Source organism: Dromaius novaehollandiae, chromosome 4 (assembly GCF_036370855.1).
Source record: "Dromaius novaehollandiae isolate bDroNov1 chromosome 4, bDroNov1.hap1, whole genome shotgun sequence".
Taxonomy (NCBI): Eukaryota; Metazoa; Chordata; class Aves; order Casuariiformes; family Dromaiidae; genus Dromaius; species Dromaius novaehollandiae.
In genome coordinates, this window is record NC_088101.1 from 71735438 (window position 1) to 71752708 (window position 17271).

General features: G+C 39.5%; 1 protein-coding gene across 4 annotated transcripts in view; it reads right to left on the bottom strand.

The window, feature by feature from the left end:
• The window catches only part of CC2D2A (coiled-coil and C2 domain containing 2A), a 64486-nt gene extending 50392 nt beyond the window's left edge, over positions 1-14094 (bottom strand). Inside the window, exons 1-5 of one of the 4 annotated variants that reach the window (XM_026121945.2) lie at positions 13990-14094; positions 12257-12317; positions 11458-11538; positions 11101-11200; positions 420-508 (exon numbers count right to left, since the gene is read on the bottom strand). In XM_026121945.2, the coding sequence (XP_025977730.2) occupies positions 420-508; positions 11101-11200; positions 11458-11538; positions 12257-12295 (309 nt within the window). In that variant the 5' untranslated portion in view covers positions 12296-12317; positions 13990-14094. Of the gene's footprint in view, positions 1-419; positions 509-11100; positions 11403-11451; positions 11539-12256; positions 12318-13989 lie in introns of those variants that run through there. The other 3 variants (XM_026121944.2, XM_064511415.1, XM_064511414.1) reach the window with 3 other exon arrangements.
• Between the last annotated feature and the right edge of the window lie 3177 nt (positions 14095-17271).

Consider the following 17271-nt stretch of genomic DNA (forward strand, 5'->3'; position numbering starts at 1 on the left):
AATAGGAATATAATAGGACTAATGCTACAATAATTCCCAGAAGCACAAGACCTTATGCATGTTTCTACTAGTGACAGAAGGCTTCAACTATATAATCAGCTTAAGTGATTTTACAGATCTAGATGTTAATACTCCTTATTACACTGCACAGTAATTTTACAAGCAAATCCATTTATTTCAAAACAATGTAAGATCTTTTCTTGACAGGAACACAGAAGGGTCTTTTATCATTTTAAAACAATAAATTTTACATTACAAACATGAGTTAAATAATCTTTAGAAAAAATATTACACAAAACAGACACTGAAAAAGTGCAGCCATTCCAACTCAGCTTTACACAGCACTAAGCAAGCAAAATGAAGCAGGTGGGACTTACAAGACTAAAATCAACCAAATAGGATCTCTGAAGGATTCTCACCTTTGCAGCTTTTAGTTTCTCTCTCATTCTTTCCCTAACAGAAAATTCTGCAAAGCCTGTCCTTGATGCAGAAGGAACAGGTGGCAAGCCTGTAACAGAGAAAACGTGGTAGCACATTTAAATTAAATATTTTGTACAATTTTAAGTTTCCCTCACAAAATAGACCATTTATTCCATACAGAAGTCCCAGGTTCCAAAAGAAAGGATTTGAATGGGAAAATGTGTCAGCGTGAAACATATGGTTTTGCGATTCAGACCTTATAGACTATCACAAATACCCTTAGCTGAGCTGGATGTGCCTTCTACAATATACTCTGAAACACCTTAAGTACTATATATAAACATTTTTTCTACTTAAAAAAATTTAAAGAATTACCTGATATTTTATAAGATATTAGTTAGAATTGTTTAGTTTGAATTCTGAGTAGTGCTGTGCAATAAATCATGATTCAGGTGTGATCAGAACAGCAAAAGTATTTATAAACCTGCTTCTTTTGTCAGTTTAGAGCTACCTGCTTTTCGTATTGACAAAACATTAATTTCTCTAGGGGTGTTTTTGTGCTATAGCTCTAGCACAATCAAAAGACTAAGACGCATTTTACGCTGTCTCATGCATGACTGACAGAACTGTCAATTAACTTCAATTTCACACACACAATCTGCTCTCAATTCTGCTTCCACCATCCCTCTGGAATCAACAGAACTTCAAAAGGACCATGGAATTCTTTCACCATCATTCATCCTGGTGAGCATGCAGAGCATCCTTTGTAGAGCAAAGTTTGAGATATTTTTTTTGCTACTGAAACTTCTGTTAAAAAAAACCATTGCTCAGTGTCAGTTTCGTACTTGCATAGCTTCTCTATTTGTTCTGAAAACAATTTGTTCATTCTCAAGACTAACACTTTTTCTAACTTCTAGCCATGCACATCATAATTCCAGAGCTCCTACCTCAACACAAAAACATATTTTATTATTACCATAGGTTTCAGAAAACAAAACCTAATTTTGACATGAAGAAATTATTCTTCATTGAGAGGATTTGAGGAACATACAAAAAAAAAGTTTTGTCCTCCTTAATATCAATGGAAATTCAAGAAGACAGCTTTTCATCCTGAATCCACAAGACACAGGTCTACATCAAAAGATCAGCATTTTTGCCCAGTCTTAAAAACGTCTTCACATGTCTGATACAGCTGACAATTTCAAGAAAAGCATTCAGATTGAGCACAGCTAACAAAAGCAGCCGACAGATGCAGCGGCCTGCTCAGCAGTTTCCCAGCTCTGCTTATATACTTCTGGGAAGCCTTCTAGGAACTTCAGGGTGCCTGCTGCTGCTTGGAAAGGATAACTACAGGAGCTGAAGGGGGCCCATGCTAAGTGTGCACACACAGTTAAGGAAATGTAGGGAGGACAGCATGATGAGGGAAGCTCTCCTCGTTTCCTGGGAAACAAGCATGAACGGGTGCTTCTCTGAAGCATCTGTACATTAACGCCTGCAGCATGGGAAACAGAAGGAATCAGAGGTCTGCATTCAGCTACAGGGCTATGATCTCACTTGCATCACAGAGACGTGGTGGGATAGCTCTCACAACTGGGGTGCTGCAATGCACAGATACAGGCTCTTTAGGAAGGACAGGCCATGAGGGGGAGTTGCCCTTTATGTGAGAGAGCAGTGGGGATGCATGGAGCTCTGCCTTGGGATGGATGATGTGCCAGTTTAAAGGTTAGTATTAGAGGGTGGTCCAACATGTGTGACATTGTAATTGGTGTCTGCTACTCCCCTGATCAGGAAGAAGTAGATGAGACCTTCTTTAGGCAACTGGAAAAAACCTCACGTTTGCAGACCCTGATCCTCATGCGGGCCTTCAACCAACCCAGTACCTGCTGGAAAGGCAACACGGCAGGGCACGAGCAACCTGGAGGTTTCTGGATTGCATGGATGACAACTTCCTGACACAGTTGATCAAGGAGCTGACAAGGGGACACGCTCTGCCAAACCTGATACTCACAGACAAGAAATGACTGCTTGGGATATGAAGACGGGGCAGCCTTGGCTGCAGTGACCACGAGATGGTGCAATTCAGGATCCTGAGAGGAAGGAACAAGGCAAAAAGTAGGACCACACACCTGAACTTCAGGAGAGCAGACTTCAGCCTGTTCAGAGGTCTGCTTGGAAAAATCTCATGGGACATGGCCCCAGAGGAAAGACAGATACAAAAGAGCTGGTTGATATTCCAGGATCACCTTCCCCAAGCTCAAAGACAGTCTATCTGCTCTGTCAAGCAAGGGTAGGAGGCCTGCATGAACGAACAAGGAGCTACTAACTAAATTCACACATGAAAAAGAAGCATACAAGAGATGGAAGCAGGGACAGATGACCCAGGAGGAATATGGGGAACACGAACATATCCCACACACTGTCTGAGTGAAGGGATTGGACTAGGGAAGCCAAAGCCCACCTAGGGTTGAATTTCATAATGGATGTCAAGGGCAACAGGAAGGGATTCTACAGGTATATTAACAGCAAAAGGAAGACTAGGGAAAATGGGAAAATGAGCCCAGTGTTGAATGGAGCAGGTGATCTGGTGACAGGAATGGAAGAGGCTGAGGTACTCAGTGCCTTTTTCACCTCACTTTTTACTAGTAAGACTTGCCCTCAGGAACAGCAGGACCCTGGAGATCAGTGGGAAAGTCTAGAGCAATGAAGACTTGCCCTCACTAAAGGACAAGTGAGTAAGGCAACATTTAAACAAACTGGACATATACAAGTCCATGGGACTTGATGGGATGCACCCATGAGTGCTGGGGGGAAGCTGGCTGATGTTATTACAAGGCCACTCTCAATTATCTTTCAAAGGCTGTGGTGACTGTGGCAAGTTCCTGAGGACTGGAAGAAAACAAGCATCACTTATCTTTGAGAAGGGCGAGAAGGAGGATCTGGGAAATTACAGGCCAGTCAGACTTATCTTGATCCCTGGGAAGGTGATGGAACAAATAATCCTGGAAACCATTTTCCAGGGGGAAGAAAAAGAAAAAAAAGAAGAAAAAAAAAAAAGAGAGAAACACTTTTACTGTGAGGGTGATCAAACACTGGAACAGGTTACCCAGAGAGGCTGTGGATTCATAGCTCCATTCCTGGAGCTACTCAGAACCTGACTGGACATGGTCCATTGCAACCTCCTTCAGGTGACCCTGCTCTGAGCGTGGGGGTTGGACTAGGTGATTTCCAGAGGTCCAACTTTCCTCAACTTTCTATTATTCTGAAGAGAAATTGTAAACAAACATAACTACAAGGACAAGGGATCTGTATTCAGCTATTGTTGTACTTTATTAACAACAGAAAGACTTCAGTACAAAAAGAAAAAAAAGTCAAATTCAAGGAAAAATATTAGAATCAGATTTCTGAAGCCGAAGTTCTTGACCAGTTGACTGCAACTCCCAAGTTATTTGCAAAAAGCAATTGACTTTCATGATATAAATTCATCATACCCAAATGCAAAAAAAGCACAAAACAAATAAAAGCAAACCCCCACAACCATAAAACTCATCTAACACCCTGCATCCTTTAAGATCAAGTATTCTTTGCTGATCCTTTGAAACATACAAACCTGAAGTTTTAAATTAGTGACAGATATTTAGATTTTTTAATAGTAAATACCAAGTTAGGACATTTGCCTTTGTAATCATGTGGTTATAGAAAAAGAAAATTACTATTTGTCACGACCTTTGAATTGTTACTCAGAAGCCCAGGCTCTTCTTCCAAAATTTAAACTGAGTGAGTACTTGTCTTTGATAACCAAACTTATCATGAGCTCCTGCTTTGAAACGTTAATGGCATTCCTCCCTCTTATATTCCTCCTATCAGATCCTCTTAGGTTATGAATCCTCCAGGTAGATTTATGCAAACATCAGTAGTGTGACTCTGTATGCTACTCGGTTCCCCAATGCCTAAATAAGAATGAATAATTATCCAGTTGCTGACACAGAAGCTACACTCTGGGAGTTAGAAATGCAAAGGAGTGATGACACCTGCAACCTATCCTCTCCTATCAACACAAAACATTTTTTTAAGTGTATAATGAAAATGAGATGCTTTGTATAAGCAAACAGCAACACTCCAGTGGTAGTATGTATTTTTATTCTGCACTGTGTTTTGAGAAGACAAACCTCTCCCTCTCTTGGATTGCACTACCAGTGTAAAAGTGTTAAGGTTATCCTCTTTACAGAAGTCTCAAGAATACTTTTAAATTGAAAACATAGTTTTATATCCCTAATAGCTTAGAAGGTAATTTACATAAAGTCTGGTGCTTTTTTCTTTTTTTTTTTAAGATCTAATTCATTTCTTTAATGACAAAATGGACTCTAGTTGCATACTAGTCTCCCCATCTTCACAGACCTCTTTAATCTTACTGGAATCCTGGAGCTCACCTGGCAGTTCTCAGGAGCTTACTGAGACTTTAGCTTTGACTGATATATGCAATATTAGCTCTTTTGAAGAGAAATGCTTTATATCCCTTATCACATGAGTAATCCTCAGATTTTATTTTCTTATTCAGAAGTTTGGTAACGAACTTTTATTTCCAAAAGGAGCTCCACTGTTTCAGAAAGAGCATATTACCCCTTACATTAGAACAGTTGTAAAATGATTGGCGGAAGAGAAGTATAGCTCTTTCAGCTTTGTGGTGTGCTGTGCATGGCCAGCTTGGTTTTTTTTGTTTTCATATTTTTAACATCTGTGAACACTATGACATTCTGGGTAAATTTTTCTAGTTAGCTCCACCTATATAATTATATTACTTGTCAGTTCTTTGAGCCAAACACTGATTTGCTCTTTGTCCTTAGGAGAAAAGCTCTGTTTGCCAAGGCAGAGGCAGATTTCAGGTTTATATAAGGCACTGAATTCATGAAAAGGAGATAACATAGTAAAGGCTAAGGGCTTAGGAGTGGTAATGTCACATATAACATATTATGGCTGATTTAATATTATTCTGAGAGCTGTATTTAATCCACTGGTGGCGGAAAATACCGTACTTAGGATACATTACTTAAAAATATTTAAAAGCTATCTACTACACCAAAGTCAAAGTGCAATCTAATTTCTTGGATGAACCTAGTCATTTAGAAAGGAAAAAGATTTTAAGATCAAGCCACGCTAATACTGATTCTGCTCAGAAACATCAAAAGACTTGGCAGTTTCTTAATCTCTCAAATTACACAATTTACTATCTGTATCTAAAGAAGCATTTATTATATTTGGAAACTTTCAAGAGAAAGACATAAAAGGAACTTCACTAGCATGAGATGCATAAGAACAAAGAAAGCATCCAATAACCATATCCTTATCAAGAGAAAGACTAAAGAAATGAGCAAGTACTCAGTAGAGAAGGCTAAGAGATGACATACAGAACAGCCTAATTGTGTTTTCTCTTTTCCAAGAAGGAATATAGTATCAGTGAGAACAGAATAAGAATTAATGACAGAGAACAGCAGATCTAGATAAAATACATATTCATCAGACTCAATTGATTAAAGCCCATCATTCTAGAGTATCTAAGGAACTGGCTGAAGCAATTTCAGAACTATCAGCAAATGAGAGAAATGATGGAAAATGAGAGCGTTCCAAAGCAGTGAACGAGTGCCTATTTTTAAGAAATGGGAAAACAAGGGCCACAGAAGCATGAATGAGTCAATCTAACTTCAATTCTACAAGAAACACCTTAATTTCTTTTAAGTTTTTATGAATAGGATGAGTAATAAGCACGAGCAGGTCTAGATTAGCCAAGATCAAGACATGTCAATTTAACATTCTTCAATATATATTCTACTATGTCTTGTGAATAATGGAAAAAGCATATAGCTTGACTTTTGAACAAGCCTTATAGAAAGTGTCACTCATTAGAAAGTATTTTGATGAAATGACCAAAAAAAGGGGAGGCAGTATGCAAGTCACTGGAAAACCACATTTAAGGAGAATTTACTAACTGTTACTTGCTTATCGAAACCCACAGTAAGCAGGTGTTTTCAGGCATTTGTCTCAGTCTAATGCTTTCCAAAACCTTTATTAGTAATTTGATGATGGAATAATGCATATCTGTGGCAATAACTGCCAGATATCTCACATAAGTCACACTTGTTGAACAACTGAACTTGGAAAGGTTCTGGTATAGCAGAAAAAAAAAAATCAACATTTTGTCATGACTTCTTTTTCACTTCCAGTCTACAAAATGCTGTTACACACAGAAAGGCTCTGTATGTTGACTAGAGATAGAAACGGTGGATTGGAATTGCAGCAAGGAAGACTTTGGTCACACACTGGAAAAGATTTAACTTTTGAGGTATTCTAGCATTGGAATAAAAGCCCTCAGACAGCTGTGAAATCTCTGTAAGAGCAAGTTTTTAAGAAAAAGTTAGAGAAAAATATCAAGTGACTTAAGTGGAGTTTAATCTACCTTAGGGGAGAAGATGGACTAAGTCGCCTCTTAATTTCCCCTCTACAACTTTTTTCTATGATTGTTTTCTGTTCAATTCACTTGTACAGGCATACTCTACTTTACTGAAGCAAAAACTTCACTTCAATTCCATTCTGATTAATGAAGACAAGAAAACAACAGATAACAATTGGGTCTTCCGAAATACAGGACAATTCCTTGTAAATGTTTCCAGACACATCAGCTTAAAGTGAACGGTGTAAACTTGCAAAATTAGTGCAGAAATAATCGGCCATCAGTTTAAGTGCCTCCAAAACCAGTGTTCCAGCAGGAGAAGCTTTTTTTTATGAATGAATCAGTTCCTTGATAAAACATGGGAACTATGCTTTCTATACATAATGAAAAACATGTTTAAGTCTTTACTAGTTGCGGTAAAATTAATTCAGTGCTTCAACTACTGGGGGATCCTGTAGCTTCTTGAAAGAAGTACCACGTTAAAAAAAGTATTTCAGTATTTCAGTTACTTTACTTCTCTGTATATACAATTTTGTTCTGTTGATGTCAAAGGACTCTATAGCGACGTAATTTGTGAAAAACTTCAAAATATATTTATAAAGTGGTAATTAAATATGGCTATCCATGAGAGCATTATTTCACAGGATAATCATTTCAGGCCTGTCAATGGCTGTATCAAAAAAGTGCATATCATTAGTTCAATATTCCTTGAACTAAAGTCTAGAATGTGAAATACCAGACCTGAGAGTATTTTCTTATAAATTTTACAATAATCACTATAACCCAACTATCTAATGACAGAAAAGAAACTATTGACAATGCTTCTTGTATTCATAAATCAAAATAATTTTAGTAATTGTCTACAAAGACCACTAAACGCACAAGTATCGCTTTGAAAATGCAGATAATGTGGCAGTTTATGGAAACTAAGTTAGAAATAAAAGTTAGAAAAACAAGTGAATTTCTACTAAGGAGGATGACAGGATCTCTTATATCAAGCTTTTTTAAAAAAGGCATAGGTTTAAAAGATGAATTGTTTGAAAGATATCTGTTTTTCAATAAATACCTAGCTATCCAATTTAATTTAAGTGGAATATACAAAAATCGCTAAACATAAATTTTCCATGACATATGTCTTATCAAGCTATATTTTAAAAGTATATATAAAAGCAAGTGCCTGCAGTACAGCACAAATACCAGCTAATGCAAGTTCTTAAAATTAAGAAACTTCAGAAACATTGTTGCTGCTTTCTCCCAACCTTTTGGGATGGAATTATGTGTGTGGTTATTAAACACCAATGTGCACAACAGTCACATATTCCTGTGCAGGAAGAACAGATGAAGGGAGGCTTCCAGCATGTTGCTGTACATAGAGAATAGGAGAAGGGAAGAATAGCTAAGAATTTCCAGCTTGGACTTAAAAAAACCCAACCAGTAACAGCTCAGGAGCCTTGCAGAGTTTGCACAGCAGTGCCACTGTTGGTAGAATACAGCTCAGGAAGAGGATTTCTAACAACCTGAACTCTTCCCTGAACTGCTGAGAATTAACTACAGCGCTTTTATGTTGGTAATGTAAATATCCTACAATGGCTCCATATTTTTCTTTGGTCAGATATAATAAGGAAGCTGGATAGCCAAAGTGAAATTAAGACAGAACCGAGAGTCTGAAAATGTCTTCTAATATGCCTCTTCCTTGATTTCATCTGTACTTGGAAGAGCCTGAAACCAGTAGGTTTCTACGTGACTTTACAGAAACCCAGAACTGTTGCAAACACCACACTACCAATCTCCTATCTGAACAGGATGCAGAAATCCGGCATAAGGGAAAGCAGATGTAGGCAAACATTTATGCTGTGATAAAGCACCAGTGTCAGCTGAAATAAAATGAGGAATCTTGACTTCCACCCCTAGTCCTAGAAGCACTTCTGTATTTTTCATGGATACGATCATTATATAAAAATGCATATTCAGACATTCCAGAAACTTTAACCAAAAAGGTAACAAATTAAAAAAGAAAAAAAAAGAAAAACAAGGACAAAAATAAGAGATTTTGTAACATCGTAGTTGCCTTGACTTCTCAAGGGAATAACTATCAGACTCCAGGCGATTTCTTTAAAACAGCACATTATTTGCAATTGCTGTCTTATTTGTTTGTCTAAGTAGCAGACTAGCAGCAAACTCCTTTGATTTAAGAAAGTTATACAGGGATTCAAGCACACACAAAATTAGATTACAGGAAAATAATACATTTCTGCCATTGGACTTCATTAAAAAAAGTAAAGACCAATTAAGCACCCGAAATACTAATAGAGATAGAGACTCTGTGATGAATATTAAGTGAAGAAATAGTTAACGAATACGTTTTAAAATAAAAGTTGCCAGACTGCAAAGAGAATGACAAAGTGATACTGCAATGCTAGGCATACAATAAACCAAATATTTTGGGGACATCAGGCACTGAAAACGCCACAAACACCTCCTACTCATGTTAAAATACAATTTCCACAACGCACAAATTTAACAGAAACAATGAGCAAATATGGAGACAACCATGACAAACTAAAAAGGAGTAAGAATACAGGCAAAGTATCATCACAGACACTGAAACAAAACCAAAACAAAATAGTAGAGGAAACAGTCTATGCAGAGTTTCTCAATTGCAACTGGGAAATAGCAGATTTCACAGTAGGATGTTCTTGTTTTGTTTTTGCTAAATATCATTTGATAAGACAGTGATAAGCAGAAATTCACATGTAGATCACCAGCCCAGAAAGGGAATCTACTTTTACCTTATGACTGGGCAACACACTAGCAGACTTTGGCGATACCATATTCAAAGATTCATATAGAAAGTGAAAATTTACATTCCTTATAAACCTATCAGATTGACCTCCAGATGGGGAAAAAAAAAAATCTGAAAGTAATTCTAGATAGATCAATGAAGACTTAGACTCAAGATGCAGTCCTTCTCCAAATTTTAGATGCGTGAAAAAATAATTCAGATTGGTTTACTTAATTGCAGTATACTTTGTCAATGATACAGTCTAATTCAGACTACTCCATCACAACAAAATTAGAATTAGAGGGATTTCAAAAGAAACAAGAATGAGTAACATAAAAATGTCCAAGAAAAATAATTTATCACTGAAGAGAACTAAAGTTTTCTTCTCAGAGCACTGCTATGCTGTTTTGTTTATTTCTCAGAAAATGAGCTTCTGTTAGAGAAAACAACTAGCACTAGAGGGTTTCTCTTTACTTCCCTATGCAATCAATTCTAAAAACTATTTGGACTCCCCTCTGCTGTCAACAGCAACTCATTTCCTAGCACAAACAGTCACAAGAAGACTCAAAAAACACTCAAAAGAACAAATTGTAACTACACTGATTTTAAAAGAGCAGGAAACATCCCTGAAGTGCAGATGTCTATAACAAATACCATTTATTTATAAAAGGAGGAAAAATGGGGGAAAATACATACGTTTTATATTACTTTACTTTTATACTACCTTATCCCCAAAATATTGATGAAAAATTGACAGTGTTTATACTTTTATTGATTATGGTTTTCTTGACTTTTTCTCAGTTCTTAATGAACTCTTATGTATCCTGTTTATGTAATTCCATAAAAACTTTGCAGGAAGATTCACAATATTAACGTTCCCTTAAGTGTTTAACAGAAGCAAAGTTTTTGCCACAGAAACTGAAGATGACTTTTTGAATACTAACTTTCACTCTTTCCAAGCACGCTGTAAAATATTCCCCTTCTGCAGGTCCACGGTGCCTCACTCTCCCACACACAAATTTAATACTTCCTTTCCCACATGAAAAACAAAATACCCTGGCAATAAATCCATACACCGCCATAACCACGAATGAGGTTTTTAAAGCAGAAGAGGAGACGCTTTGCCTGTGGAGGTTACGCAGCGGTTAACATCCAAACGTGCAAACACTGCCCGCCCGCCCTAACATTTTTGGAAATTCTTTATTTTCATACAAGAACTTTTAATAACCAACCGCTATTTCAGCGACAGAGCTGACACAGCCGCAATACCTAAGCCAGGCAACACCGCCTGTAACGACGGCGGGGAGCCCGGGGCCTGGGCGCAGCCCCACCGACCGGCGAGGCCCGCGGGCAGCCGGCCGGCTACCCCCGCCGCTCCGCAGCCAGGCGCCCCGGCCCCGCCCGCCCCTGGCGCGCGGCGGCCCCGCCCCGCCGCAGCCGTTGGACAGTGACTCACCGCGCGACGCCGGAGGAGCCGCCCCCGGCGGGGCGGCCGCCATGGTGGCCGGGCTCCAGTCCTCCGGCGGCGGCTCGGGGGTACCGGCAGCCTCCCGCAGCTGCAGCGGGGCAGGAACGGAAAAGGAGAACGCATGAGTGGGGGCGGGGGGAGGGCGACGGGAGTTGCGTCCCGCCACTGCAGCCGCCCCGGCTCCCGCGGTCCCTCCCGCGCTGTGGTGCCCCCCGACCCAGCAGCGGAGGGAGGGAAGGGGGAAAGGGAACGCGCCTGCGCAGCGCTGCGCCAGAGGCGGTGTGCGCATGCGCGGCAGCCGCTGCCGCGGCCCAGCGGCGCCTCGTTCCAAACACGCACCCTCACCGGTTTTTTTCTTCTGTGCCTGTGGGCTGTCAAGGTCCTCTTCAGCCTTTCCGCCTGGGCAGGGTCTTCGTCCAGGAAATCCTGTCACAGAGAGGGAGCTGCACTGTGGGCCCGGGGTTGCACTTGTCCCCTGGCCCACAGAAATCATCCCTTACTCTGTCAGTAAAGTTCGGTTTAAGCAGTTTTGCCTCTGAGTATTTCACCGATGTCATTTGCAGGCCTCAGTCCTGAAGCTCGTGGCATGACTGAAGTTAACACAAACGTGGTGTGGAGGATAGTAAGCATTAGCAGGATTAGAGCCTACCGACATCTCTGAAGCACCTTGCCCTATGTTTCCAGTTCCCCTGCTCATACCAGCTACCTGTTTGACCATGACATAACATGCTTCTCTGGGCAGTTTAAACACAAAAGGCAGTTGCCCAACTTCAAAAGTAGTTCTACTGATTAGAAAACTGTAACTTGCTGTTTTTATAACCCACTCAAGCTTAAATACATTTCACCAATCATTTAATCCAACTAAGTGTTGCACCAATATGAAACAGAGTATCAATATACATTAAAAGTGTGTATTTCACAGCATGTGATAACGTATGATTATAATGTATTTGCACAGTAATTAATTATGCAAGTCACCATTAATTCGAGCAGCACTCATTGCACACATCTAGGGAATAACAAGAGCATACAAGACACTGTAGTGTTACTTATTTCACTTCTCAGTTGCATACGTAAAAAACCCTTTTACTCTCGTTGAAAAATGGTGATAAACCATTGTTGTCTCAACTTAAGGGACACTAACCTCCATGATTATCATCCGGGATTCTTCACTGCGGTCCATCTATTCAGTAGCTGGCACCTGGCTGTCACAAGCAAAACACAGGAACTGTGAGCAGTTATTTCATGGTGACATACGCTTTACTGTGTACACACCGATAATGACATACATGCCATGTGACCTTTGCACCCTGAACACTCAAATGATGTATTGTTTAACTTGTTTAACATCTTAATACTTTTAAAAAGTTCTAATTTTTTGAAAACTGAGTAATTCAAAATGTAAGTATCCATTTATTTAATAATTACATATAACAGTGAATAAAGTGGGCCACTATATGAAGATTACCTCTTGCATGTTTTTTTTTATAAATAACCCACCCATAGTCCATAAAGTCTGCTGATCAGAGAGCAGATTCACAGAGCTTCAGATCACAGAAACATGTTCAATGCCTTTCTTCTCTTTCAGCACTGGGCTTGCTTGGCATTTCAGGTTTACCAAATCTGAAATCCATCAAATAGCTACCATTTTGTATACACCAGGAAGCTGTACTGATTATAAATATCAGGGAATTTTTTAGTTAAATCAGTACAACTCAATTCATTACTACTATTATTTCAGTTTCTTGTACTGCACTGTTTTACCTTTAATCAACAGGTCAAACAATTTTGGCTTGCACCAACATAGCCGCATCAGTGCAAAATCTAAGTGTTGATTTATTGCTCTAAAAGTGACTCACAGCAGCATAATTTATTCTGGATTTCAAAATTCCCATGAAAGAACTCACAGGAGTGAGACTTATGGGACATGTTTCTGTATCTGGTTGAATCTCCTTCACCCGGAGGGCTAACAGAGGCCTACACAAATCATCCCTGTTTTCTCCATCATTCTTTGTACTGGGCACATAAATGCTGTTTTACTATCGCCTCAGGGAATGCTTCCAGACCAGGCAGGTCTGGTCTTCATACTCCTCTTAACCTTTTAGGAGATACCTAAAAAAATGGAGGAGGAGCCAATGAAGGATATAAGAGTAATTGCATTATCGCCTGTCTAAGGATTAGTACTTACCAGCTACTAGGCCCAAAGGATTTTCAGATTGGCAGATAGCTTCCTCAACTAGCACAGTAAGCCAAATTTACCCTAAGCAAGTGTATTTATTAGACAGATGTGGCTATGTCCCAAACCACCTTTGTATTCAAATCAGTACCGATTCCCTCTGTATGTTGCACAAATGAGAGGAAGGACATGAAAATTGCAATGTTTCCTTGCTGCATGTAAGTCTCAGCAAATACCATCCTTGTGGCTGAGAAAATACCACACTGCAAGAATCTGCAGCATTTTTATTACTCAGCACAGAAGCCTTTTTCATATCAAACATTTACATAACAAATTTAAACAGTCTGTCTTACAGGCACATGTAAATGGAAAATGCTGCAACACAGATGAAGACCCTTGCAGCCACTTTCTTTAACAATTTTCTAGCATTTCTTGAAAGCAAGTACTAAAGCAGGCAGTTAAAAATGTAATAAACAACTGAATGTAAGAACTATAAAGCTCTCTGTTAGCTCAGAGATTGTTTCTAAAGCACTTAAAACAGAAGTACAGTGAAGTTTCTCTAACTTTCTTTGACAAACATTACTTTGAAAATATGTAAAAAATAATTTTGAGTATTTTGGATTCTTAAGTCTGCCTCATTCATGAAAACAGGGCAAACAGTGGTACTTAAAGAGGTCTAAAAGAAAGCATTTGTTTCCTACCTGGGTTTTCTTATGCAACAGCTCCAGGACTACAGACAACAGCCAGCCATAAACAGACTCAGCCTAGCAACAGGGCTGTCGGGGAAGGCACTGGCCTTGCTTTTTAAAGAGAAAGAGTCAAATTCCCTCCCATAAGCCACTAAAAAAAAAAAGTCTGGAAAACATCTTTTTTATAAACATTTTTTTTTAAGTAAAAGGGAATGAGAAAGTCGTGAATAAGTATAGGGAAGATGAAGTGATTACAGCTTCTGCAAACATCTACACATTTCAGTTACTGCAGTGACTCGGAAGAGAATATCCACTGTATATTTTTGCAGGATCAGAAATGATTTTTTCTGACTGAAATACAATAAAGACAGTCACTCTTCTAACTTTAGGGACCTAACTCTGCTAAATTATCTGGCTAATTTCTCTATACTTCCTCTGTAACCAGAGGAGAAGCGTATGCTATCCATGAGACATGTAAGATTCATAGCAATTAAGTTATGTATTCCTGAATATAAATTGTCTGCTGAGGAGCATACCTCCCTCTGCTGACTACAGAGGGATATTAGACCCCTGGTTTAGACTACATGCCAACATTCAGATAAGTAAAATTTGATTAGATGAATTTCAGTCTGAATTTCAGCCCTGACATCAGTGATGTAAGGATAAATCCTTAACGTGAACTTTACTTCAAGTAAAGTTACTACCCAGCAGTTTTTCAAATGCCGACTCTGTTTTCCAATGCATTAAAATATTCAGAAAGAATATTAACCCAAATTGTATCAAGAAGACAGCTATGTACTATTGGGAAAAGTCACAGAAAACACAGCACAGTGGGGGGGGGGGGGGGGAAAGAAGTATAAGCTTTCAGCAGCTGCAGTTTGCAAAGACAGGGTTTTTACCACATCAGGACTAAAAAGATATCACTAAATGATCTGAGTTTGGAGAAACCAAAGTAATAAGTAAGACAAATGCTGGGACTTCTCATTTATTTATAAAGTTATTATTATATTTTATTACTTCCATAGCAGAATAAAAGAAGGATATCAAGGTTTTATTAAGATTGCTCTAGAGACTGCTTAAAGGGAAATACAATCCTTGACACCCTTGGTTTGAGAAGCACTGGAGGGGTGGGTTATCTGTTGAACGCTCACAACCATCTTATCGAGATACTAGGAATGCAAGAAATATCTTAGCGCTTCCAGATAGTTTGTAGAAATGTAGACTTAATGCAAGAAATATCTTAGCATTTTCAGATAGTTTGTAGAAATGTAGACTTATGTACAATTCCTAAGTTTTACAGGTACAAAGTAATTAATAGTATTCCAATCAAATATAGAGAGTCTTTTTTGCTGCACTGAATTCGATGAACAATAATGTCTTATCTAAACATTTGCATTAATATCTTCAGTATGACCAGAATAAATGTTATTGCTGATACCAAATGGAGTTGTTATTAGACCTAGTTATTCTTGTCCCTATATAAACAGCCCCCACATAATGTCTGAAGATCCATTACTGCAAAGTTTTAGTAGCTGGAGTGACATGAAAAGAGATGGCTAAGTTGTTTCCTATTTCTGAGTACTGTTGTTATAAAAATGAGCTCATGGAAAAAAAGTAAACAGTTACAGTAGATAAAAGATTGGGTGTATGCATTTTTAATTTGTAAAGAGGAACTATCACAGCTAGAAACACCTTACATGCCAACAGTTTTCAAGAATGGGAAGGGAATGTGATCAGGAGACCGGTTTCGTACGGCACATACACAGCAGTCTCCAGTGTCTGCTGAGCCTCACTGTATCACTGTGGACCTGATCCAATGGGTGAACCTTCGTGTAGGGTTTTGGCAATGAATCACATTAAACTTCTTGGTATGCTAGTAAGTCTGTGTCCCAACAGTTTCTCCCAGTTTCAGAAACAGTTGTGCAAGCAGTTGAAATGATGGACAAATATGAATAGCATAATGTAAGGAACATTACTATAATACCCTGAAGGAGCGGTGGGGGACCTTTGCTTAGCAAGACGGGAAGCTACTTAAGAACACATCAGTACAATGGCTGTACTCACAGGAAAAATACAAAATTCAAACCACATAGGTTTCCTGGAGCTGGGATCAACACATTTATCTCAGTCAGCATTACGAAAACAACAGCAAGGCCAATGTCTTTGATTACCTGGACAGCAGAGGTAGTGCTCCAAATGAGCTGGCTCGACTTTGTTAGGTGTAGCGCTGTCCCTTGCTTAGGCATAAGCTGTTTTTTTGTAATGACAGCCCAGGATGGCAAAGGCAGAGCAGATAGTAGCTTGTAGAACGAACTATGTGGAGAAGCAAAATTGTAACCCTGGACCTCAATAACCAGCAGCCATGGCTGCGCTGCTAGGCTGGCCACTGTCACGCTGCGCCCGCCCCGTTCCCGCGCCTCTTGCTGCAGCGATGGGAGAGCCCGGGCCGGCTGCCCAAAAACAGGCAGCCTGGGGAGCGAGGGCTGGAGACAGGCTGGCCTTCCCCTCCCTCACCGTCTGTCGCTCCAGGGAGAGTTGTCCCACACTCTGTCCATGTCGTCATTCTCCTGGATGTGCAGCCACCCCGTCCTGCCTGCACCTCAGGGATCGCCGGCCCCATGTCCCAAGGGAGAACAGTTTTAAAATGAACAGCAAGCAACGAAGGATAGAATTTATTTTCAGTCTGCGAGGATAATGTAAAGGTCAGGAATGCTGTATGCAGCTCTTTTTTTCCTGCCTGGAATGAAAGGCAAAACCTATAAAAACAAATGAAAAAAGAACAAAACTCCAATTCTTACAACATACCTACAGCATCTATGAAATATGAGTACATGTTGCTGCATTCTTAGAACAGGAATTTCAGCTAGTATATGCAGCTCTACAACGATCTCAGTTTCAGGGAGATAACCAAGGGGAGCAGACTGTGCTCGTCTTGATTATCTTTAACTGACTGCACCTTACTCCAGCATGATAGAAAATCACAATAAAATGCCCTCAAATTTGTCACAGAAGAAGAAATCACTGCTTGTTACCAGAACATCTGACAGAATATAGGTGACTACAGGTGGTGCACGGAGAGGAGCAAAGCTGCTGCTTTGACATCAGCGTCGGTGGCAGACTAGTTTTCAGATGATTAAAGAGATTGTTTTTCAACTCAGAGTTTTAAATTCTTTCCACCATGCACTGTGGAAAGTGCTTGTGGCTTCCACTAGCACTGTGAGTGCTAAAAAGTCACGAAGTAAGTTATTGTTCGTACACTTTACTCAATTCCAGAAATTTCATCTACTCTTGCCA